At 37.4% G+C, this 26,173-nt stretch overlaps 1 protein-coding gene across 1 annotated transcript in view; it reads left to right on the forward strand.

Annotated features, from left to right (window-relative positions):
• LOC131064496 (uncharacterized) overlaps window positions 1-25,841 on the forward strand; it is a 172,092-nt gene extending 146,251 nt beyond the window's left edge. Inside the window, exons 6-10 of the mRNA XM_057998649.2 lie at window positions 10,293-10,371; window positions 10,444-10,503; window positions 10,638-10,744; window positions 24,429-24,489; window positions 24,985-25,841. Of these exons, the coding sequence (XP_057854632.2) occupies window positions 10,293-10,371; window positions 10,444-10,503; window positions 10,638-10,744; window positions 24,429-24,489; window positions 24,985-25,413 (736 nt within the window). The 3' untranslated portion in view covers window positions 25,414-25,841. The remainder of the gene's footprint in view (window positions 1-10,292; window positions 10,372-10,443; window positions 10,504-10,637; window positions 10,745-24,428; window positions 24,490-24,984) is intronic.
• The last annotated feature ends 332 nt before the right edge of the window (window positions 25,842-26,173 follow it).

Raw genomic sequence — 26,173 nt, forward strand, 5'->3', positions numbered from 1 at the left:
TCCGTTAGGGTTAGCACTTAAACCAAAACGATGCGGAATACAACTCTAACCAAGAATGTACACCAGGATCCCGGGTTGGGCAAGACGTGAGCATATGGTCAGAGGGTCTTAAAGCATTCTGAAAGTGACTCTAACCAAGAATGTGCCCAAAATGGACTAACATATGGTCAGAGGATCTTAGTGCATGCTTGAAAGCAACTCTAACCAAGAATGTGCCCAAGATGGACTAACATATGGTCAGAGGATCTTTACAATTACAACTGCTGAAAGGAAAACTTGACACCAAGCATGTGCTTTCAAACCCAGGGTGGGAATGGAGCTACCATACGGCGGAGATGCTAAGAACTTAGAAATGGAATTAAATGTAAATAACAAGCGTGAAATGAAAATGAGAAGAAATGCTGCCAGTACTACTGTTCAGCTTACAATTTGATAGTGAATGCTTGCCAAGATCATAAGATTAATACTATACAATGCTGCAACAATATAGAAGACTCTCTCGGGCTTAACAAAAATGATAAGTCCAAGAAATTCTTCTCAAGGATCAATCTTAATATTTTGATTTATGACAGACCTGCACTTGAAATGCTTAATTAGCAACACCATGGAATCACTAAAATGCTCATTACTCTCTCAATACTAGTCCGAATGACCCAAAACCATAAGCAATGGCTTCCTATGAAGGAGGCAACCAAACCAATACCAAGAAATCAGACATTAACCCAATAGATTATTTAACACGAACCGCAAGGCAATTCCTAGCAGTGACGACATGGAAGAATGGCAATTCTTCTCTATAAAATAAAACACTTCATATTATAATTTGCAAATTTGCACAAAGGAGCGCCCAGCCAAAACAAGAGGAAATATGCAATACCCAGAATAAATATGTTTTTATTTTGAAATATATGAGTGAAACTACAAATCTGCCCTGCTAACCGCGACTCCCGAAAATGAAATGAAATGCAAATAACTGAACTTCCAACACAACTCAAGCTACAATGCAATCCTTACTACAAACTCTTACAACTACACTAAATCACCACTAGTTGCTATCTTTCAAGCAAGAAGCAATGCCAAGGCTAGGAGGCATTCATTCTTCGAAGCAACCCGAATACCATTCCGACAGAGTAACATTATAATAGACATAAGATGCCCAAATGAAGGGAAGAGGCCTCTATTTATAAGCTTAACGAGGAATCTCAAGAGGTTTCTAGAAAGTGCGCCCTAATTTCACATTTGAATTTTCCTCCAAGAGATGACGCCACTTTTAAAAGCTTTAATTAACCTTTATTTTAATTCACTTCTCTTCATAAAGTTGGCACCCCTTTTCATAAGCAAATTTTAGACCTTAGGAAATATTAAATCCCTTCCATGATGCGTCCACCCTTGAAGACCACCTTGTAAAACAACTTGAAGTGATGAAGCTAGGCCAAGGGGTCAACTTTAAAATATAACATTAAAACATAACATTATTTAAATGAAATGAACTTATCTCTCCAAAAACATCCCAAGGCCAAAAGTGACAAAGCCAACTGAACCAACTGAAGAAGAGAACCAACTGTGCCGAAATAATCAGGACCACTGCCAGAAATAGAATTTATTAAAAATAGTAAATTCCAAAAAGTGTTCGGAACGCAAAGTCGGACATACCACTGCGAAGCCTTCTGAAAACCCAGAAAGAATCCGCGATCCAAACTCTAATTCACGAGCAACAACAACCTCCAAAACTGGAAACCCTAATTTCACCCATTGAGTAGCCTACGGGTCTCCGAAATAGGCCATCGGTCAACTGAAACATCATGCCTGAGAAGGGGACAATACATTGCTCCATGTGAAAACCATTATTGCTTAGCATCTTGGTCTTGGCAGATTCTTAAACTTTGCACATCTAAGCACAGCTACAAGATCAATGGAATTTGCCTGCAAATTTGTCTCATTGCATTCAACAATTTGTGTATGTATCTGTAAAGCGGAAAATCGAACCCTAGGTGTTCCCCCCACTCCAAGGAGAGAGAGGAGGTCACTAGGATTGACGGTTTTCACTTAGGAGAGACTTTACATTCAAAAGAGGGGTTGAAACTCACAAGATCCAATCCCACACAATGCAAGATTGAATTCTAAATGAGTTTCAAGGGTTGAGACAGCAAGGATACCCTCTTTTGTAAAGAATGTAGATAGAAGGGTTGAACTAGGAATGTATGTAAAAGTAGGAAAGATTCGCTTATAGACGGAGATAGAGACACGGGATGAAGCTACGGACTTGAAATTAGCAGTAAAATGTCGAGACGATGCTGTCCTGCAAGTTTGAGCGAAAGTTGACGGGACGATGGCGCCCGGAGTGCACACGGTCCTCCGAAAAATCCGCGAAACGAAGGGGGATCTGTTCGTCTCTGCACAAGGATTCTAGATCTTCAATTACAGCCGCGTACCTGCAACCTACACACATAAAAGAGAGGACGATTGGGGGGTTAGGGATTAGGGGTTTGCCTTCAGGTCAAACCTCGGTTTTGGAATTAACCAAGAAATGAGAATGTTTGTAATGTAATCAAGTATTGATACCTTGTTGTAAGAATGTTTGTATTCTTACATGTGAAGGTGTAATGATGTTGTATGTTGTATGTTGTGTGTTGTAGGTGATCTCCTCTTCAATGGTTGAATCCTTGTCTTGAATGCAACACCTAGCCTTGAATGGAGACCTAGAATGCTCAATTGCTTGAAGGAATGCTTGAATGCTTGAATGTTTGAATATTTGCCTATCGCTTCCGCTTCTTGCACACATATGTTTTTCCTTTTTTTTTCGTGAGGGGAAATGTAGTTTATATACTTGTCAATTAGGGTTAGGAGATTGATTTTTCCGACCTTAGGCCGACCTAAGAACATTATTTTCCAAATTGCAAACTTGAAGACCCGATGCCCAACAAGAGACCGGGCCCAAAATAGGGCCAGGGACCAGGGCGCTGGGCGCCATGGTCCCACCTCCCGAGACAGCAGGGTGCAAGGAGGATCAGGCCAAGGTGCAAAAAGATGCAGTTTTTGATGTCGTGAACAGGTTTCGGGGTCTCCATTCAGGTTCAACGTTGCGCCGCCATCGTGAAGACCCAAATGCAGTCGAAATTGCAAGTGTCGCAATTTTACGACGCTACATTTAGCCCCCACTTTAGCGGGAGTATAAGCGTACGGCCATACTTCCGGTAAAGTACAAGGAAACAACATTGAAAGACTTTCACCACGTCAAGGAGGCAAGATACACCAGGCTCCCAGTGGACTAAGGATCTTACGACTTCGATCGACAAAGTAAAAGGGAAGATCACGAGGGAGAACCATGACTGTCAGTAGTAAGGTTCCCTCACTATGAGTCATGCAAGAAAAATACCAAAAATTTTCAAGGCAAAGCTAAGTTCGCCAAGAAATTCTTAAGGATCTTGAAGAGATATGGATGGAGTGTATGCCCCCTACGTTAAAGCGATCGCACACGCCTCATCGGGAGTGATTGCTTTAAGGTAGTGATACACATAAGAAATGAGAAGGGAAAGGAGCACATTATCACAAAGATTTAGCCCCCAAGTGTGAGATAAACCCAAGGATAATAGACACAAAACACAAATCACGAGGTGACTTCGCTTTCCTTGGGGTCAGTATGCTGTATGATAATTCATGTATATCATATGTATGTATGCATAATTGTTCTTCATTCCCCAATCAAGGAAGGTCACCTAGAAGAAGGGAACACATGTGTCTTTTGAGTCAACATGAGAGAGACCAAAAGAGATCTCAATACTTTGCATCGTCCTCAAGTAGACAACACTAAGGACAACAAATAGAAGAATGAGAATAACACATAGAAGAAGTAACAAAAGATATCAAGAGAGGAGGAGAGAGTCTGCTATGCTAATGAAACTAGTCTAGCACGTCATCCACCCCCCGATCTTGCTGATCAATATTTCGGGAAGGTAGGAAACACGCTAGAGGAGGAACATCCAACACAGCAGATGGAGCTATCACAAGATCCAAACAAGGGCTATGTTCATATTCCAAGCCACGTTGTTCTTGTCTAGGAGCTAAGATAAGTGCTTTAGAAAATTCGTTAGATAAATGGTTATCAATATCAACATATTCATATTCACTATCAGAAGCAAGAGAAGTAACATTTTCATCATGAATAACATTTTCATCTATATCATCATCAAGATTTATAAAAATAGGATCTTTAACTCGCACAGGATCAAAACCATCATGCATCTTATGCTTAGGAGATTTTGACTCAATTTTCGGCTGAGGAGAAAATGGAATAATACTAGCTGAAGGTGTTTTCGGGGATTGCAAAGTTTGAGAAGCAGCTGCACGAGCTCTAAGATGACGCTTTCATCGGCGTTCACGCGCAGAACGATTTCGTCTAGTCTTAGTAGGAAGTTGAGAAGATTGAGGAGGAGGAATGTTCTCATCCTTATCACTTGGGTGTTTAGGTTGTGGTTTCTTAGGTTGGATAATAGGAGAAGAGGAAGGTCTCTTCTGTTTATAAGAGGAAGGAGGAGGAACTGCTCCATATAAAGGAGGAATATTTGGTTTAGGAAGGAGACCAAGTCCATCATGACGAGGAGGTATAGGTCTACTTTTAGAAAGTTTATTAGACATAGACATAGTCACATCCATAGGAATGGGTTGGGAATCTTCTTGAGGAAAGACATTAGTTTTATCTTTCAAAGGAAGAACTTCCTTCTCAAGAACGATAGGAATATCAAGTTTGGGTGTTCGAGTTTCACTTAGAGATAGGATCATATCTTTTTTCCACTTTTGATAAGATTTGAAAAGATGATCACTTCGCGGTGGAAGAGATTGGAATTGTTTAGACCAAAAATAATCAATAGGAACGCTAGAAGTTCTTTCAACTGGTTTAAAGAGACTATGATTGACAGTAACAACTTCATCATTATGGGGAAATTTCAAACACTTGTGAATAGGAGAAGCAATAGCTTTCATGGAAGATAGCCAAGGATAGCCTAGCTTCACACGAAATTGTTCGGATGATGGAATAATAGCAAAGCTCACATCAAGGGGTTTGTTATGGACCTCAATAGGTAATGTAATAGAACCAATTGCAGGAGAAGAAAATGCATCAAATAATTTCACAACCACATTTGGTTTATCATAGATCACTTGATTCAATTGCAAAGTAAAAAGAAATTCTTCAGTAATAACATTAACCATGCAAGAAGGATCAATAAGCACTCCACGGCAAGGTGTATTCTTGACTTTTGCAACTATATATAAAGGACCATCAGGTGCCTTGATAGTTTCACTGGAATCAAATGTGATGGAAGGTTCTTTAGGGATTTTCTGCTGCTCTACAAAGTTAATCACATTCGGAGTCATAGACACAAGACCATCAGGTGAGAAAGAGGAATCATTAGTCTCAATCACATTAGAGGTATGAGAAGGTAATGGATCAGTAAAAATCTTAAGGTTTTGGTTAGGAAGAGCTACAGATGTGTTGCCTTTATCTTTCACACCTGAAACAGAGATAGTATTATTATCAATCAAATCTTGAATTTTACCCTTTAAAGCAAAACATTTTTCAGTATCATGCCCAGGTTGACGATGAAATTGACAAAAAGATTTGTTATCAAGATAGGGTGAATTAATCTTTGCAGGATCTATTTGCTTTATAGGAGGGAGAGTAAGCACATTTTGTTCCAATAACTTATTCATAATACTATGCAATGATTCATTCAAAGAAGTAAACTCTCTTTCTTTTTTGAAAAACTTAGAAATAGGAGGCACACCTGATGCTGCATTCACATTGTTGTTGATGATGTTTTCATTGAACTTAACGAACCCTTTGTTCGGTTTAAACTTCCCAAATGGTTGTTGACTACTATCACCCTTATCACTCGGAGCCATAGGATTTGCTTGTTCCATTTGACTCACAGTCAGTTGATAATTGTGAAGAGTTGCACACAACTGTTGGAAAGAAGTAAACTCAGAAAACAGAAGTTTTTCTCTAATATCTTTTTGTAAATTAGAAATTAAGATTCTTTGAATATCATTGTCAGGTACTGGAAAAGAAATTTGAGCACACAAATGCTTATATCTACCAATGAAATCAGTCACTTTTTCTTTAACACCTTGTTTACAATGCATTAAATCAATCAAAGTAACTTTAGGACTTATATTGTTTTGAAATTGTTGAATGAAAGCATTTGCAAGTTGTTCGAAAGAAGTAATAGAATAGGAAGGCAACGAGCAATACCATTGTAGGGCCTTATCTCTTAATGTTCTAGTAAACAGTTTTGCAAGCAACCTTTGGTCACGAGCAAAATCAGTACATATTGTTTGAAAGGTCTTAACATGTGTTAGAGGATCACCTTTACCATTATAAAGCTCCAATTGCGGGATTTCAACATGCTTAGGGGGAATAGCTCGAACAATGTCAAGAGAAAGTGGGCTCGCAACATCAAATGTGGGCACACTAAACTTAGATTGATTCATAGAGGCAATTTGTTGCTGTAAAGAAGAGACAGTTTGTGCAAGATTGTTAATGGTCACTTCAGTCGAAGAGTTCATATTAGACATGTTAGATTGTGATGGAGGTATTATGTTATTGAAAGAAGGTATTGATTGAGAGTAAGGTGGCAGGACACTATGATAGTTAGTCATAGGAGACGATTGGAAAGAAGGAGCACTACAAGGAGGAATGGAATGGTTGAATGAATTGCCCCCTTGCGTCATGTTCATTTGTGGAGATGTAATAGGGACATTCATTGAAGGAATGAATGAAGAAGTCGGATTGAATGAAGGAAGAGGGTTGATTGAAGAGGAAGGATTGCCCCCATGACTGGTGATCATAGGTGGAATGTTTTGTATTGAAGTAGGTATACTAGCAATAGAAGTTGTCAAAGGGATAGAATGATTGACTTGAGTAGGAGGTTGTGTATAACCTAAAGTTTTGGCACAACTCTTCATAGGCATCACATTCGAATCCACGATGTGTGGAATACTACGCAAAATATCAATTCCATTCTTATCACTTTGAACCATACGTTTTAGACCCTCAATTAATGAAAGAGCTTGACTATCGGGGTATTCTTGAGACATCTATTGCTGAAAATCATCAAATTGGTTATCCAATTTCGAAAGTTGTTCTACAGAAACCTCATGGAGAGCTTCTTCATCATTAAGAGGATTAGAGGAATTACCCATGTCCTCGTTAAAAAGGCCATTCAAATTAGGTTCCATCTCCTCAGTAATTAAACCTTGGAAAGACTTAATTCTAAGGCTTCGTCTAACGGGAATAGTGTAAGTAGGGCTTATTGTTGTAAAACTCATGCATTAGAGAGAGAGAGAAGATTTTGAATTTTGAAAAATAAAGTTGGCAAAATTGAACAATGAGATAATGATTATCCAATTTGAACTTTGTGAAAGAAGAGGGAAACACAACTTCCAAGAAAGGTAGGCACAATTAAAAAATTAGGGCCAAGGGGGGTAGCTCTTAATTTTAATTGTTATCTTGAAAATTGAAATCTTGAATTTTGAATTTATTTTCGAATTTAGAGGTAGCAAATTTCAATAAAATCAGCCAATCTCCTAGATTTACGCTGTTAAATGCAATCATGACAATCTCCCGAAATTTCAGAAAAAATGTCGGGGACCGTGGCGAACGGAGTGCACCCGGTCCTGACAACTTTTTTTCGAAATTTTCAGGGATGAAAGTTATGATGATTTTAAAGCTAATCTGAAAAAATTGAGTGATTTTACGATCTGTAGATAGGCCAAATTAAAGTTGCAATCTCAAAATTGAATCCTACCAAGATTGTTGAAAAATGCAAAATTTGAATTTTGAAAAAGAGATGGAAACTGAAATTTTGAATTTTATGATTTTAGAGGGAATACTAAAAGCAATGCCAGCTTTGAAAATTAAAAGTTGACTCAATTTCATGCAAAATTCAATTTTGAAAGCGGAAATCAAAGTTGTTGCAATCAAACACTTAATTTCATAAGTCACAAATTGCAAAAATTTGAATAAAGCACTGAAACTTTGAATGAATGCCAACACACTTTTCAGATTTAGGACAGTAAGAAACACAATTTTGACACAAAATTTCAATTTCAACAATTTTTGAATGATTAGAAGCCTTAATCCAAGCAATCACTAGACCAACTTTGACTTTAATTTTGAAAGTGTTAGAATTGATGAAATCAGCCAAGATTCTGGATTCTAGCAGAAAAATACAGTAAGATCTAGCTCCCGAAGTTTCGGAAAAAATGTCAGGGACAATGGCGCTCGGGGTGCACACGGTCCTCGCAACTTTTTTCAAAATTTTTAGGGATGAAAGATATTGTGATTTTGTTGCGGAATCCAAAATTATGGCCGATTTGGAGGTGTTTTGATCAGTGAAATCATCGGTCAAAGGTTGAATCAAGAGGGTTTTAAAAATTAGGGTTTTGACACTTAACCACTTAATTTTCAGAATTAAGGCACAAATATGAATTGATAATTTGCAATAGAAGGGTAGATCTGAAACAAGCATTAACAATTAGACATTTCACAAGCTCAATTACTAAAAAGAAAATTTAGGGTTTTTATGCAATTAACCTCTAAAATTTGCAAAAGATCAAACATGGAAATGTAATTAAGGAAGCAAAATTTTTTCAGATCTAACCATGAATAATCAGAATTAGGATGTTCACGTCGGGTTCACCAAAATGTAAAGCGGAAAATCGAACCTTAGGTGTTCCCCCCACTCCAAGGAGAGAGAAAGGAGGTCACTAGGATTGACGGTTTTCACTTAGGAGAGACTTTACATTCAAAAGAGGGGTTGAAACTCACAAGATCCAATCCCACACAATGCAAGATTGAATTCTAAATGAGTTTCAAGGGTTGAGACAGCAAGGATACCCTCTTTTGTAAAGAATGTAGATAGAAGGGTTGAACTAGGAATGTATGTAAAAGTAGGAAAGATTCGCTTATAGACGGAGATAGAGACACGGGATGAAGCTACGGACTTGAAATTAGCAGTAAAATGTCGAGACGATGCTGTCCTGCAAGTTTGAGCGAAAGTTGACGGGACAATGGCGCCCGGAGTGCACACGGTCCTCCGAAAAATCCGCGAAACGAAGGGGGATCTGTTCGTCTCTGCACAAGGATTCCAGATCTTCAATTACAGCCGCGTACCTGCAACCTACACACATAAAAGAGAGGACGATTGGGGGGTTAGGGATTAGGGGTTTGCCTTCAGGTCAAACCTCGGTTTTGGAATTAACCAAGAAATGAGAATGTTGTAAATGTAAATGTTTGTAATGTAATCAAGTACTGATACCTTGTTGTAAGAATGTTTGTATTCTTACATGCGAAGGTGTAATGATGTTGTATGTTGTATGTTGTGTGTTGTAGGTGATCTCCTCTTCAATGGTTGAATCCTTGTCTTGAATGCAACACCTAGCCTTGAATGGAGACCTAGAATGCTCAATTGCTTGAAGGAATGCTTGAATGCTTGAATGTTTGAATATTTGCCTATCGCTTCCGCCTCTTGCACACATATGTTTTTCCTCCTTTTTTCGTGAGGGGAAATGTAGTTTATATACTTGTCAATTAGGGTTAGGAGACTGATTTTTCCAACCTTAGGCTGACCTAAGAACATTATTTTCCAAATTGCAAACTTGAAGACCCGATGCCCAACAAGAGACCGGGCCCAAAATAGGGCCAGGGACCAGGGCGCTGGGTGCCATGGTCCCACCTCCCGGGACAGCAGGGTGCAAGGAGGATCAGGCCAAGGTGCAAAAAGATGCAGTTTTTGATGTCGTGAACAGGTTTCGGGGTCTCCATTCAGGTTCAACGTTGCATCGCCATCGTGAAGACCCAAATGCAGTCGAAATTGCAAGTGTCGCAATTTTACGACGCTACAGTATCTTTACACCGATGCTAAAACCAGCTAAATATATCTTATATGCATCTGTTTTGGTATAAAAAGGATACTGGCTTAGTTATTCACAATGAGCTGTGATAAAAAAATACATTTAAATTGGGGATAAATACATGTCTAAGCTGTTCGCTTTTGCTTTACAAGTAAACCAGTGTCTATTAATAATAATAGCTGTATCCAACTTTTTTGACTGTTTAGGTTTGTTATCAAGCAGCAATTGATTTGATCATTCAATCTCTCATTTACTCCGAATACTAATGGTTGTTTAGTTTGTAGTAAATAGTTACTTTCTACTGATGTTCTATTTTATATTTTTCTCCAACTTTTTTGTCTGTCATGAATTGCTAATGCTTGATAGTATTTGTGTGGCAGCTTTGTTTCATGTATATCATTTTTGGGCATACAAGCAGATTGTGAAGGGCTTCTGATTTCAGGTGGTGGTGATGCAACAGTAAGTCATTGGTAGATTTCTTTTCCAGCATTCTTATTATTGGCAGTTGATTGCAATCTAACACACCTTTAGGTACGTTTGTGGCACTACATGACTGGAGAACTTCTGGATACATATGAAGCTGAAGTGGCGGTTAGTTCAATCCGTCCAGTATATGTTTAAAACTTAATCTCATTTGTCTGCTATAACATGTTGCTGGACATAGATTCTTACTGCCTCCATCCTTATCGTTACTGATGATAATTTACTTATTGTTGTTCCTGAAGGTAGGACTAGGCAAATGCAGTAATGGTGTGGATAATCCCACTTCTTCTGCAGTTACTGCCCTGTCTGTCTCCTCTGATAGTTCATTGATAGCAGTGGCAATTGAAAGGCAAGTAAAGTTGTTCTGTAAGTACAGGTCATATTCTGTGAAACATAAGGTTAACTAGATTCCGTGGTATTTACATTCTATTGTATTCTATGAAGATTTCTAACTCAAATTTAATATTTTTTCGTGTTTCAAATAGTTGCTCTGACATTGGATCATGTTTATCCATGGTTGACATTTATTTGATTTTTGAGTGCTGAAAGATGAAATAATTTGGTCACCCTTTGCCTTTCTTTATAGATATGCATAGAATGTTTTGAACTTTGAATTGTATAAATGGGCTTTATGATGGTTTATGGACGTAAAACCAGAAACAGGTATCAGCATGCTCAAATAAGATATTTAAGGTGCCATCTGTTTACGGGTTTCTTTATAGTTTGAATTGTAACCTGTTTATTGTATATGATTAATACAATCTAATGCCATCAGAGGGGATGCAGGTGGACTTTGTTACATATTCAAATATCTCCAGGATCAATTCTATTATAATGAAATAACCAAATATGAAGCCGGTATAGATGTTTAGATGCACAAGCAAAATCAAGCTGGAAGTTATTGAAGTCTCTGCAATGAGGGTGTGCCATATCTGGGCTTACACAATATCATATTCCATGATATGGATAAAAGAGATGATGCACTTGAATGATTCCTTAAGGGTGTGCTAAATCTTTGAAGAACCTTAAAACTGTTGGCTGCTATGGATTGGCTTGTTGATTACTCAGTTTAAATGACTTGCACTTTGAATGCCTCTTGTAAACTCTCAAAAATGAAGATGAAATAGCTTTTCAGCATCAAAGCTCTGATACCATGTAAGATTTGCATATGCAATCTACCCAGAACCAAAATGAAAAGAACTAATTTAGATTATTGGTTGCTCAAGTCACAAAGAAATGTTACCAAGCAACTAATTGGCTATTCCACGCATCACGTTTATGTAACTAATCAGGTATGAGCTATGCTTCGTCAAGTTTAAGCTATGCTTATTCCAATGTTTGCCTCTAAATTTATGTCTCCAATGTTCAAATACAGGCAATGTGACCAAGCAACTCAAAGGCTATTCCACTCATCAAGTGTATGTAACTAATCAAGTAATACGTTACTCGGGGACGCGTTCCTGGGCTAAAATCCCCCGTCCCCGTACTGGGGATGTTTCAGGGACTGGCCGTCTCCCTACTATCCCCAAAATTGCAGAATCTGTGGGGAATGCCCCGGAAACTTGGGGATGGTCGTGATTCTCAAAGGGGACGTCCTCCAGTCCTCAATATGAATTGGGATGTCTGTGACGTCCCCTAACCGTCCCCGGGAAGGCCAGCCGCCCCCCTTTTCCCAGCACATTTAAAAAAAAAAGGACTCAAATGCTCAAAAAAGCATTTTTTTAATTTTATTATAGGTTTGTAAAACTTGATTTTCACTAATTTGATGGGTAAACATGCCTAGATCACTTCCAAAAGCACTTAGAAATAATGAGCAGCAGCGTGGTAATAAATTTCACAAACACTTAGAACTCGGTAGTGGGTAAAAAAGTGGTTGCAGGTCTGCAATATTGGACTTTTCACTGATATGAAAGGTAAACAGGTCTGAGTCATAGCCAAAAGCACTCAGAAATATGAATAACAGCGTGGTAATGACGGTGTTTTTACACACTATGCAACACAGAATAAAATACTAAGTATTCTATCCTCTCTTGAACAAAGACTCCCAAATACTAAGTTGTGTGATCAAGTGGGACGACTCCAAGGTTCTCGAATGTCAAGTCTTGATGTGCTCTTGGATAGACTCAGTTGTTTGAAGTGATATTGCTGGAATCACAAGGGGGACTTAGTTTGTAATGTCCCCTTCACATTAGACTTCAGTATTTGACAGGATTGGCCTATTATCAGACCCTTGTAGGCCAAGAGGAGTGTTTTGGGGGTCATGTTGTGGCGATTTGAGGCTTCACATCTCATTATCTATTGACATTTTGATGATTTAAGAGATAACACGTATCAGGGGATGTGTAAGTGTTTATCAATTAATTAATTAAAAAGGTATATTATAATGTTTTAATAAAATAATATAAATTGTACCTACCCTTATCTTCTAGAAGGTGATTGTGACGTGTCAAGTAATGTATAAATAGAAGAAAGGGAAGACACATTAGGCATCAGTTGTTTGGTTGTTATCTCTTGTGAGTGTGAAGACACTAGTTGTCCACAGAAGATCTTAGGGAACGATACCTCCCTTTTGGTCAAGCATAACTGAGGAGGTGAAAGATCCTCTAATAGGTTGCTAAAGCAGTGAGAAGTACTTCAGCTTCTCAATTTGTGCCTAAAGAATTTTCATATCAGACCTCATGTGCTTCAGACTTAAGAATTTGCAGATTTGACGAAGGTTGATATTGGAGGCACTTTTTGAACCAGGAGGATAGCGATATTCCTATTTGAGGATTTGAAGATTGATTGGAGACAGATCGTGGTTTTTTGGGCTTGCTGTTGACAGAGGTTGCAGACTTCATGGTACCCTTGTTTTCACTCATATCTCGCCATATTTGCATCGATTCCACATTTTAATGATTGCAGATTGAAAGTATGATCAAGGCGATGATAATTGGTGCATTGGTTGGTGTAAAGAGTGCAAGAATTAATTACTAGGAGAGATCGAACTATCTCAGGTCCACCCCTCCTTGGACCCCTCGATTTTATGCATTAACACTTCAAAATACCAGAGGATCATTGGAGGAGGTTAGGCGCTGTCACAAGGAAGAAAATTGATCAGGTTTGAGGCATCATTGGAGACATTCATCAATAGCAAACAGTAGCAGATCTGAAGCTCAATCTACAGCAGTCATGGTGATCATTTCATGTGGCATATTTTGCTGTCAAAGAGCCTAATTGTCCACCGATATAGCTTCCAATTTCAGTGCAGATTGTACAGGTTCATTATTGCCCATTCTATGTTGCATTTTTGAGGTTGGAATGATAATTTCAGTTCATGTCTTCAGATTAGATCTGAATATGTGTGTGTTTCAGAATAATGTCCAATTGTAATCAGCTCCTGTAATGAAGCATTGGTCTCATGAATAACCAGTCTAAAGATTATCTTGCCTAATATCATTGTTAGTAGATGGTGTGCTTACTGTTTGTAGTAATGTATATCTGCTGTTCCATTGTTTCATGATCTCTTTATTTCTCATATGTTCATACATCTGAAAGGTAGTATTAACCAGTCATTCCTTAGCAGTCATATTGTGATTATAACAGCCCTCTTATTGTTAAAAAACAAGTATCTTTTGATGTTCCTTGAAGTCTAAAGTGTTTGATCAGTTGTATGTCAAGTGTTTGACGAAATACCATAGGGGTAAAAACTGAAAATTTCAATCAGAATTGGAGGGGGTTCTTACATAGTTGAATACTTGAATGCTTAGAATGTCATTGGAATGTGGGATTTGACTTGATTTGAAAAAAAAGGAAAAGGATAAGGGTTTAGGGAACTAATCTAACTCTAGGAATGTAAGACCGATGGACAACCTTTGGTGAAACTCAACTAAGCTTTGCTTTGACATGTAGCGAACATCTCCACAAGGCTAGTGCGATCTTCTGAGGATAGCTTTATGATTTTCAGATCATCACCACAAGCATAGACACCATCAAGTTGATGCATATCAATGAAGGGATGATAATTGAAGTTAAGCTTGACTAAGATGGATCTAGTTTATAATGCAAGGCATTTTACCATCGGCAAGGTGTTAGTGGTATGGATATACGAATTTCACCATTGATCATGCACAAAGTTCTTCCATTCATCTAAATAACATGAAAATCAAACGAGAAGTAGAGACCATGCAAATTGTTGAATCAACATGTGAATTTCACCATATCTTCAATGAAGTTTACATGCTTTTTGCAACAAAGTCTTGGCAACAATCTTTGCCTTCTCTTCCTACTCTACTCTAAGTATCAACTATGAACTATTGATCAATTGCTCATTATTATCTATTCACTAACTATTAACCTTTAGAAATGAAGAGGTAGAGCCTGTTGTGATGTTTTCATGTATCGCCCCATTGCAAATGGGGACCCCCACTTTTTGCTCAGGCTTAGGTGTTTGGCTAGGTTGTCTTAGCTTGGTAAGTCTAGTAGTTGTTAGCCCTTGCTTATGAGAAGTGAATATGTCTTGTCAAATTAGGATTGGGGTTGTGTTGCCAACCTTGCTAAGGTGGTTAATGTTTCTCGAAGATCTTGATTGCAAGACGAGAGTCTTTAGGGTTAAAAAGGTGAAGTTGAGGGTTGAACCGGTCTAGGTCAAAATGAGGAAAAAGAGTCATTGAGATTGCTTTCAAGGGTAGTGTTGTGAGGTATTCACACATCGCCCCATTGCAAATGGGGACCCCACTTTTTTCGCTTTCTAGGTTAGTGCTCTTAGCTTAGTTGTTGGTAGTCGTCGACTCTTTGCTATTAACCTTTTGTTTGTAGTTGCTCAAGAGCTGGCCAGGTCTTTCTCTTTGAGATGAAGTAAGGTTTAACATTCCCTTTGCCCAACCAAGGCATAATCCCTTCCACTTCTCCTAGCACTATCAGTAGGTGCCCAAACCCGATCTCACTCATTTCCATCCCTCACCATTGTCGGCCCCATTTCCCCATTCCATCTCATCACCTATACCCTTCGCCTACCTTTACCATTACGTCCCCTACCTTTCCATTTTTCCTATCATATCCTAAAACTTCATTCACTATACCCTTATCCTATCCCTATCCTAACCTCCTTACTTGCCTACCTATCCTCATCTACTACCTTTATTCCCCTAAACTCACCTATCCTAACCGCATCCATTATAGCCTTTACCTCCTTTATTTCCCTACCTTGCCCACACCTACATCTTCCACCCTCCTATCTCTATACCCCTTAGCCTACCATATCCTAACCTCCTTACCTACTTAATTATTCCCATTTCCCACCTTTATTCCTAGATACCTTCTTCTCACCCACACCTTTCCACTTTATCCCTACCCCCATCCTAGCATTCACTTGTGCGAAGACATGATCTACAACATCAACAACATGAAAGAAAGTCACAAGAGAAGGAATTCCGAAGGAGAGATGCAGAGATGACATCAAAAGTTCATTCTAAGAACTTCAAGAGCAGATAGTTTCAAAAGAGTTAATCAAAGTTAAAAGATCATTGTCATCATCGCTGAAGTTAGATAATGTCGAGTATCAAGAGATATGCCTTCATAATGAATCAACTCAAGCCTACAAAGTGCAAGAGTGAAGTGGCATCCCAAATGGCGTTCCAATCACCATTCCTCCAATCAATAAAGTCCACATCAACACTCCTAGTCCAATGTACCAAACTCACCTAGTGATGGCACAAACTCCAAGGCACCTACCCTTGATTTCTATTGGTCCACGCTCATGGAATGTAATTTTCTCATTGGCCGAATTTAGTTTGTTGTAACAAACCCTAATTAGGGTTTTCATTGTAAAATCTCGACCATTGATCTCAAATGGATTTGAACCATTGAATTGTATTGAGAGCATTATAAAAGGCTCAAGTCTCTCATTTGTAAAGGTTAATAGTTGGAGAATAGCCAACAGTGAGAGAATAAATAGAGAATAGCTAGTAATTAGAATAGCAATTAGAATAGAAGTAGATTAGGAGAAGGAAGAATTGTTGGTATGACTCGTAAGCGAGATACTCTTTTCATTGAAGTTATGGTGAAATTTGTTATTTCAAAAAGCCTCATGGTTCTACTTCTCAATTTATTTTCATGTTGATTAGATTGAATGGAAGAAGTTGTTGAATGTATTCATGTGGAATCCGCTTAGTCCATACCACTAGCCTCTTACTGATTGTGAGCCTGCTTTGTGTGGTCAACTGGAATAACATGAGCTTAACCTCGAATCGTCTTACATCATTGTTTATGCACTAACTTGAATGGTGATCAATGTTTGGCGGTATTGGTTCGAATATCTTTGAAACGTCCTTAGAATATTGCATTGAGCTTGTGTTGAATTGTTCAAGTTGATGGTGAGACCTAGCTTAGTAGGATTCCACCTAGTCATTCATTCATCTTCCTACATTCATAGGATTAGAATATACTCTCTCAAACCCTACCTCTTTTGCTCTTTTTTTATCTTTCCAATTGAGTAGATAGGACCTAAGTTCCAGCAAATCAAGCATTCAGGCATTCAAATGTAAGTCCCCTTGTGATTCTAGCATAATCAAATCAACCATTGAGCTTATCCACACGTAGAGATCGTACACACGGAACCTTGGAGTCTTTCTCAAGTGATCTTTAAGCAAATCTTCAACATTTGAGAGATTTTGTTCAAGAGAGGATAAGATACTTATGGTATTTTATTCTGTGTTCGCATGTGCGTAAAAAACACATCAACAGGTAGATATACAATGCAATCCCACATCATAGGTCAAATTTGGGGTTTTGATGCGAAGATTGGACAAGAGCTTAACAAGAAGAGTTGGTACGAATGAAACCTTGAAGATCAAAACTTCAGTACAAATGAACCCTAAAAAGCTGCCCTAGTGAATTGTATGAAATTGATTCCCCAAGTGCCACCATTTCAAAACCAAATTTGGACGATTTCAAATAAGAGAGAGGGTTATAAATCATCATTTCAATTGAACAAATGAAAGCAAGACCACTGATTCTCCATGAGGGAATTTGATGCTAGAAGATATAGGTGATGTGTTGGACAATCCTTTGCCTTATGTAAACAAAGTTAAAAAATCTGATCTATTTGATGAATGAAGGCAAGTGAACTCAATCTTTCAAAATGATCTTAGTACAAATGAAGCTCCAATCACCAATTTGAAAATGAGGTTTATTTCTATCTTAAAAAATGAGAGTGTCATTTCATCAAGTTGATTAACTACAAATGAAGGGTAAAAAGCCACTCAAGGTGTCAAGTACAATTGAGCAAGAAAATACCAATCAAGGCTTGTGGTGCAAAGGAAGGAGAAAAATCCGACTCAACAAGGAGGGTTTTGATAATGCAAAAGGTGAGGTTTTAAATGATGCACTGAGCACCCGGGCACTTCTATTTTGTTTTTTCTGGGGGTGTGGGGCCCCTGCCTTCCCTTCTGGGTTTGTTGTTGTTAGAGCTGGAGACATTAGTCTAGTTGACCGTGGGCCAACCACCCTTTACACCCCCAGATGGAAAGAAGATTCTCTGACTAATTACCGAGGGAGTTCCATCTACAAATGAAGGTGGAATGACCTATTTGACAAAGTGATTTTGTTCATGCAGAGGGCAAGAGATAAATTTCATCAAATAACCTTAGTACAAACGAGCCTCAAATTTCCGCCCAAGTTTCTAATTGCAATCGAGCCTCGAATCTCTGCCCAAGTTTCAAAGTTCAAATGGACCCCAAAGTCTGCCAAGGAGAGCTTAGTACAAACGAACATCAAAATGCTGCTGAAGTTGTCAACTAAAAATGAAAGTAAAAATCCTGTTCAAGCTTGTTCACTATGAATGCAAGGCAAAATCCCATGTATGTTTTGTGCTACAAATCAAGGTCTAAATCTCACACAGGTCATGTGCTGCAAATGAAAGGGAAAGGATTGATTGGGTTGATGAATTTCACAAAGACAAAGTTGTGATACAATTTAAATTACAAAGCCCTAAGTACGAATGAATCTTGAAATGCTGATAAGATGTTAATGCAAATGCAAATCAAAATTTCGACCAGGCTTCCTTGTGCAAACCAAAGGGTGGTGACCAACTAAGTTGTCAAGTGCAAATGACATGCTAGAGGCCGATTTGATTAATTGGAAAAGGGCAACTAAAGTTTGATCAATCAGATCAACTACTACAAATCAAGCCATCAAAGCTGATTGGTCTTGATAAGGTGAGATAATCAAAATCTGCTGAAGTAACCTTGTCCATGCAAAATGAACATGAAACTGCTGCCTAGCAAGCTGACAACAAAATGATCAAAATTTGATCAATTCAATCAGATCATACAAATGAACCTTGAAAATCAAATCGTTCAAAACATTAGGTACGAATCAGGCTAAAAATGCCAATTCATATTGACAAGTTAAGACAATTAAAACTTGATTGGCCAAATCACTAGATACAAATGACTTGACAAATACCGATTGCTTGATGCAAACAAACAAGATTTGACCGCCCAAAGCAATGCAAATGCAAAATAAAGCATGAATGCCGACCCCATTTGAATAACAATAAAACATTTTATTTGTAATGATGCAAGTCGAACCATATAGGGGAAAGACATATCCCTTCATCAAATGCCTATATAAAGAGAACATTTCTAATTCATTTAATCATCTTTCAAAACAATCCAGTGAACAAAATCTGATTTGCACTTCAAGAAGGCGAATTGCATCACAAGGCAGAGGGTTTTTGTAAGCGAATTTCATTGAGGCAGCAATGGGGCAACCATTTTGATCATTGCATTTGATCAAAATACACTTAAAGAAAGCGATTTTGATTAGGAGAAGGTTTTAGAATCAAGTTTGTGATGTCCCCAAACAAAACTCCATACAATATTGTTAATATTAAGAAAGCTCCTGGTATTATCTTTATAAATGATGTGAATAAGGGATAGTGGATAATTGGGATATATGGTCCTGATCAATAGGATCAAAAAAATAAAGACTTGCAAGCATCCAAAGGACCAACCTTGCATCAAGGGCCATCCATAAAAGGTCAAACAATAATTACACTTAGAATTTGCAGGGTTCCCTTATACAGGGATATCAGTTACTATAAAACCAATTCCTTATGCACAGCTACAGGAAGCCAATTGACTGATTTCAGATGCATTAATATTTTCTGTTATTTCCAATCCTATGATCTGCCACATGTATTGAAAATATTATTTCTGTTTTTAATCATTGAGCTGATATTTACCTTTGGGACCTTTGCCCAAGTTCTTGCGGGCCCCACTTCTCCCTTCTTAATGGCTGGTGGCTGAAGATAGTGGAAGGACCCAAGAAAACACAAATGAAAATTTCTCAATTCATCGGTTCCTTGCGCTTGATGGCTGCTGCTATTTATAAGTATCTAGCATATCAAATGTTGATCTTTGTGGCAGACCAGATCTGACGCATGTCAGAATGGTCTCCCTTGCAACAATATAAGGTCCTTCCAAACTCTTCTAAAAGTGAAATACGAACCACTCAATGAGCCACATCACCTCTTGTCTCCATTCACAGGCATATCATTTCCTATGCTGCCAATATAATAATCTTCAGAAATATTATTGCCCACGCAAGTAGTCATTTGATGCCATAATACATAAGTATTTAATCGTCTAGGAAGTGATTATAGAACAAACAAATTATATAGTCCATCACGGTGTAAAAGAAGAAGATGATTGTCGCTAATTGGATGATTAGTATCCCACGATGACAATCAAATAAAGTATTGGATTGCCGCATATTCATTATCATTGCATATCAAGGATTGACCAAGAATCACTAAACAACAACTTAAGATTATCGACTGAGACAAGCAATAGCAAACAATGATTATTCAGGGAAGATAGCGATTAACAATAATGAATGGGTGTATTGACCATTGTATACAAGCTCGATATGGAGACATGCAACGATTGGAAGTATTATGGAATGATGCGGTTAAGAAGAGACACGAATCATGTCCCTTACACGTGACTCCTCATCCCAAGTACAAGATATAAGAAGAAATGGTCTTTATATTTATCAGGGAGGGAAGGTGGAACTGCTCATTAAAAATTAACGTCTTTTGGCAAAGTATCAAAGCAGGACTACAAATATATCAGATCAGATCGAATACTTCTTACAAGTGAAAACAATAAGTGTTTCATACTTAGGAAGAGAACCATGTGACAGACCCGTAGTCACTACATGGCACTGAAGAACCAGTTAAAAGGAGGCTATAGCATAAGCTATGAAGGATCTATTTTTATTTACTCTAATCTGAAGGCCCAATTGAGCAGCAACAATTCATAACATTGATCTGCATATATTCCAAATATACAGATCAGAAGGAGCTAGCAAGATAAGTTCTATCTTTCAAACCACTCTTAGTATTATACATTAAATATTATAATAAAATATCTTCAGAATTGATGAAATTATATTTTACAATTCTCACCTTGAGTTAGAATTGTTGTCTCAGGACCAAATCAAGGAAATTCCCGAATGGGTACATTACAAAGCTGAAGGCAGAATTGTGTGAGAATTCACATTGCATCAAACTTATAGCAAGAACAAAATCAGACATATAGAAGTGGAAGGTAAGTGAAAATAGTATGTATTCTATGTATTTGACACCCTTTTGTTTGCTTTGCAGGTGATTGAGTAAGGAATCAAGGACAAGTCAACATCAAGATCAAGCTCGAGTCATGCAAAGCAGAGATCAAAGTCAAGGCCTTGGAGCATGAAAGAAAGATAACTTACATAATGATGAAGGAAAGTTTTACAGTTTTGAATTCCCTTTGGGAATCCAAGAATCAAAGTGAGTACATTGAGAAGTCAAATCGAACTGGGTGTATCATTCATCAAGTAGATCATGAATAAGGGAAGATCAAAACCACCATAGTGGAGGAAATTCAACCAATTGAAGACATAGATGATTTCTTAGCTCGAATTGGCAAAACCAAGGAGCAAAAGAAAGCTAAGAAATTTTCTCAAATTACTAGAGACAGTGTAGGATCATGCATCTTACAGGTGGTAGTTCCAATGGTTGATAAGACAACGGAAGAAATCACTCCGATAGACTATAAGATTAAGACACTTGACCTAGGACCATCAATAAAAAAAGACAAGATTTTCGAGAACGCAATGACACTACCAAGTACCAAGGCAATTGAGGCAAGGTTTGACAAAGCTGAAGAGAAAAAAGAAAGGTTGGAATTGGAAAACATGAGGTTGAAAGAGTTCATACAACACTTGATGAATCCAACGAGGCAAGAGGATCCCACATTTGTCCCACCAATGCCTATTCCTCATGAATCATTTGATAGTTATGAAGCAATGAGGAGTACAAATCAAGAAGTGATGAAATGAATCGAAGGTATTTCAAAGCAAGTGGAAGAGTTTATAGCTAGACTCATCCAAGTATATGAAAAGACGGTAATATGAATGAACAAAATACAAAATTTGGATGAGTGTGGGAAGATTTTCAAATGGTTCAAGATAAGACAATTCCACGTCTTAAGATATTGAAAAAGATTCTTATGGCAACCTCGATTCAAGAGAAAATAATTGAAGAAGAAGATATATATAATTTTGATCATTGGTATTGTTCTTTGGTGATGAAGAAATCAACATTTGATTGAAAGATTGTATTGAGATGGAAGGATCAATTAGGGAAATACAATCAAGGATCCTTACATCAGTTGAGGAATTATTGGGCCAAGAAGTTACTACCATAGGTGGTCTGAACTTAGGAGAATTGAAAGAAAAATTGAGAGTTGTTTACTTCTGAGAGGTAGAATCCATCAAAAGAAATCAGTTGGATGATCTTCTTTCCCTTATGATCTACATCAAAAATTTTCAGAAGCACGAAGCTGATTGGGAGAACATCTTTGATGCCTATATAGAAAGTTTGGACGTGATAGAGTTTCAATAGGATGCCTTGCCAAGTGTAACAATGGAGGAACTTGAATTGGTGATGTCCAGATTCATCGAATATGCCATCAGAGAAAGGGATAAGGGCAATCAGATTCTAGAAGATGGTTTGTTAGCATGAGTGTCATCTAACTGTCTCATTGGCTCTTACTCCTTGTATCTTGGCCCTTCATTTGCAATAAGAGCTCTATTTACGCTCAAGTCATTTCAATTATATTCAATAGGAGAGATTTGGAGAATTGTTACTCTAATGCTGCCAGAACTGAAATAAATCATTGAACTTGTGTGATTCTGTTTGAAATTTTGGAGTATTTGTATGGTTCTTTACTTCTCAAGTTAAAATAAATTTGTTAGTAAAATTTTCATAATTGCATGGAAGATATTGTTGATTATTGATGATGAAACCTACAAGTTCATACCATTTATAATTTGTTGATTGCAAGTTATAGTGCATGGTCGGCATGAACTCATTAAGTGCTTAATTTTGATTGTTTATTCCTCATTAATTCACAATGCTTTTGGGATTAATGTGGGTGTTGGTGATCATTTGTATTCCTTAGAAGATTTGCACCATCTTTACGTGATTGTTCCTAATGGTGAAGCAAAGTGTGGTTTGGTTTCACTATGTTGTCATCAATTTCCTTATTGATAGTGATAGAGCTAGATTTCTAAACCTTTACCTCTTTTGCATTTTATTCAAAAAATCTTATTAGAATTAGGATCAAGTACTCATATTGCCAAATCATAAGTTAGTCAAATCATGGTGATTACATTTCTAAATCTAGTTGTCCTTAAGTTGATCAATCCTAGAACAAAACATAAGTCCCTTTGTGTACCCAGCAATATAACATCAATCCATTGAGCTTATCCATATGTCAAGACCTGACATTTGGAACCTTGGAGTCACCTTGTATGATCACGAAGCTTAGCATTAGAGAGGATTTTGTGTATGAAGTGCATAAAAAACACATCAACAATAGGGAAGTGTATCATAGAACATCAACAATAGGGAAGTGGACCATCATTCACCAATAGTAGCTGATGCAACAGACCACTAAATAATGCAACGAAACATTTAATAATGCAACAAAGCATTAGGTAAAACTCAACCAAGTATTATTCTACCCACCCAAATAAGTTTAACCCAAGGTGCAACTGTACACTAAAGCTTATGTGTATGGATGAGTTGGATTGATGATCAAAGCATTGAGACATATTGATGATTTATGTGTAGAGAAGAGGTCTTGTTTGCATGCTTTAATAACATCCTGGCAGACATCAAGAAGATGTACATAGGTTTACCTTCAACCGGTAATGTCTCCAAGGTGTTTTACAAATGTATTTTGAGGAAGGAAATTGTTAAATTGTTGTTAAGAGATATGAGAACTATTTACTTTTACTAAAGAAAATAATTAAGGTGCAAGACCAAAGGATCCATGCTTGTATGAGTGTTCTAGGTGGGGAGTGTGAGGCAGAGGGGAATTAGTTTTTTCTGGTATTGAGAAATATATAACCCTCTGATCTTGGAGAAATATATGAGTCATTTGACAGATTTCCCTTCCATGTGAGAGCTACTATTTACTAGAGATTCCAGACTAGCCTTCTAGACTGAAGGATGCAATCCATTGCTCAATGGAAGTGGATAGGTTGAATGCTCCTTTTCACCTGGCAACATTTGAATTTAGCCCCAAATACAGATAACTTGAAAACATCTTGTATTGAATGATTGAAAGGTAAAGGAGGGATGCGAGCTGCAACTGCAAATTATGTGCTTCAGATGTGGCCAAGTAATTATGCAACATTTTCTTTTTTATTTGACAATAAAAATAGTAATAATAATAAAACTGTAAAGGCAGGTGGTACCTTTGAATTGTTATTCATATTCCATGTTGAACTTTACTTGGCGTTTGTGAGAAAAATCTTTAGCAAGCAAATATGGAATCTTATAGATATCACATTATGTCTAAATGATATTAAATTTGGATTTCCATTTTAGACGATTTGTGGAAGTAAACTTTTAATGCATCTGAATATTAAAATATTTAAAATTTATAGTATGCTTGTTTATGTGACATTCGTGCTATCTCTTGGTTCAATTGCAGCCTATATGGCGTGCTGCTTTTAAATTGCAATCTCCAGTCAAGAAAGCTTGCACTACTTAAGGTAAGTTTGTTATATTGATATTCTTAAGCTGTTGATAGTATCTGTGTTCTCGTGCCATTATCATCATGAAAGAAGACGTGCAGATCTACTTATGCTGAAGAAGTTGGTATCAATAATTGTTAGACAAAAAATTGGAGTAGGGTTAATATAACACATAATATGTGGTGGATTGCTCTTGAGCCTTGAATTTGTTAATTCTTTGCTTTTTTGAGCTGAATGCTGTTTCATATTTCAGCAACGGTCATTAAATATGTTGGTGGTTCTGGAATGTTGTTTGCTAATGGTTCTTTTGTTTTTTTATTGGAGATTGTGGGATTGATTTAATGGTTGCCATCAATACTCTTGCATTTATTCCGTGTGGGATTGTCACAATTTAACACATCAGTCTAATGCTTATGGGTGAGAGAATGCACAGAGAAATTGTTGACTATTCATTGCCAACTTGGACCACCAAGAGTTTATCTTAATTCTCTCTTAAATGGTTTCCTATTGCAGAAAGTAGAGCTACCGGACAGTTTTATACCAACAAGCTTAGCATTTGGTAATTGCTCCCACAATTTATGGATGATTACCGGAGGTGCTGAGGTTATACAATTAGATGGTACAAATCCAGTTGAATCAGAGGTGAAGAATTTAGTTTTAGCTGCTTCGGCTGTCACTCGCATCAGAGTCATAGACCTTACCTACAATGGTTCTAGCAACCTTCTCGAGTCAAGAGTACTGGATGACGCTTCTGTCCCTGGGGGTGAAAAACTACTTACAGTATTACAAGGGGATAAAAGTGATATGGAAACAGCAAGAGCAGCAGCTGAAGCAGCTAATACTGCATTGAAAAACTTGATGATAAAGAGACAGTATTCAACAGAAACGAGAGAAAACAGGAAGAAAAAAAGGAATGACATAAAGCTTAAAAACATAACCTAAATCTACTTAGAGACACATAGAGAATGGGATGGTTAAACATTTTGATAAAAATAAAAAATGTTTATTGAAGGTTGTGCTATTTGATATATGATACATAGAGTTTTCTGATTTTCTCTAGTGAGTTGTAAAGTTTTCGTGCTGTCTTGTATGAAACAATAGGCTAGTATAAAACGGAAAGAAAATCCTCTGTATTTTGCATTTTAGAAAACTTTCCTTAAGGAACTGAGTAATATTTCTTTTGTACTCTTTCTTATTTTAATGGAGAGGAAGAGAAACTAAACAGATGTAACGAGTCCTGAAGTAGATCATTTGAGGATTTACTCATTTGATGTGGAACAAGGAGTTCATCGGTTCCAGCAATGTTACATGAAAACAATTTTCTACAATTAAGTTAAACAGTAAATCTAATTATTGGCATCTTACATAAATATTGGAAAATTTGTTTTCTACATCAAATGAGACCTTTTTAATATCTAATTTGTGGTTGAAGTAATGTTTAGTATAATTGGGAATAAATGTTTTGCTTACCCTGCTCTGCAAATAACGTATTGCCATCTTAGTTTGGCTCTGTAGACCTTATCAAATGAATGGATGAAAAAAGAAAGTCTTTTGACTCAACCTTCTTGAGGAAATAGATGGATGTTGAAAAATGAGTTTCTCAATGTTGAGTCCCCAAAAGATTCAATGTAATCAGGAGCCATGGTGCAGAGTTATCAGTATCTGATTGATGCAAGTACCACAGGCAACTTCATATGCTTAA

This window comes from Cryptomeria japonica, chromosome 7 (assembly GCF_030272615.1).
Source record: "Cryptomeria japonica chromosome 7, Sugi_1.0, whole genome shotgun sequence".
NCBI classification, from domain to species: Eukaryota; Viridiplantae; Streptophyta; class Pinopsida; order Cupressales; family Cupressaceae; genus Cryptomeria; species Cryptomeria japonica.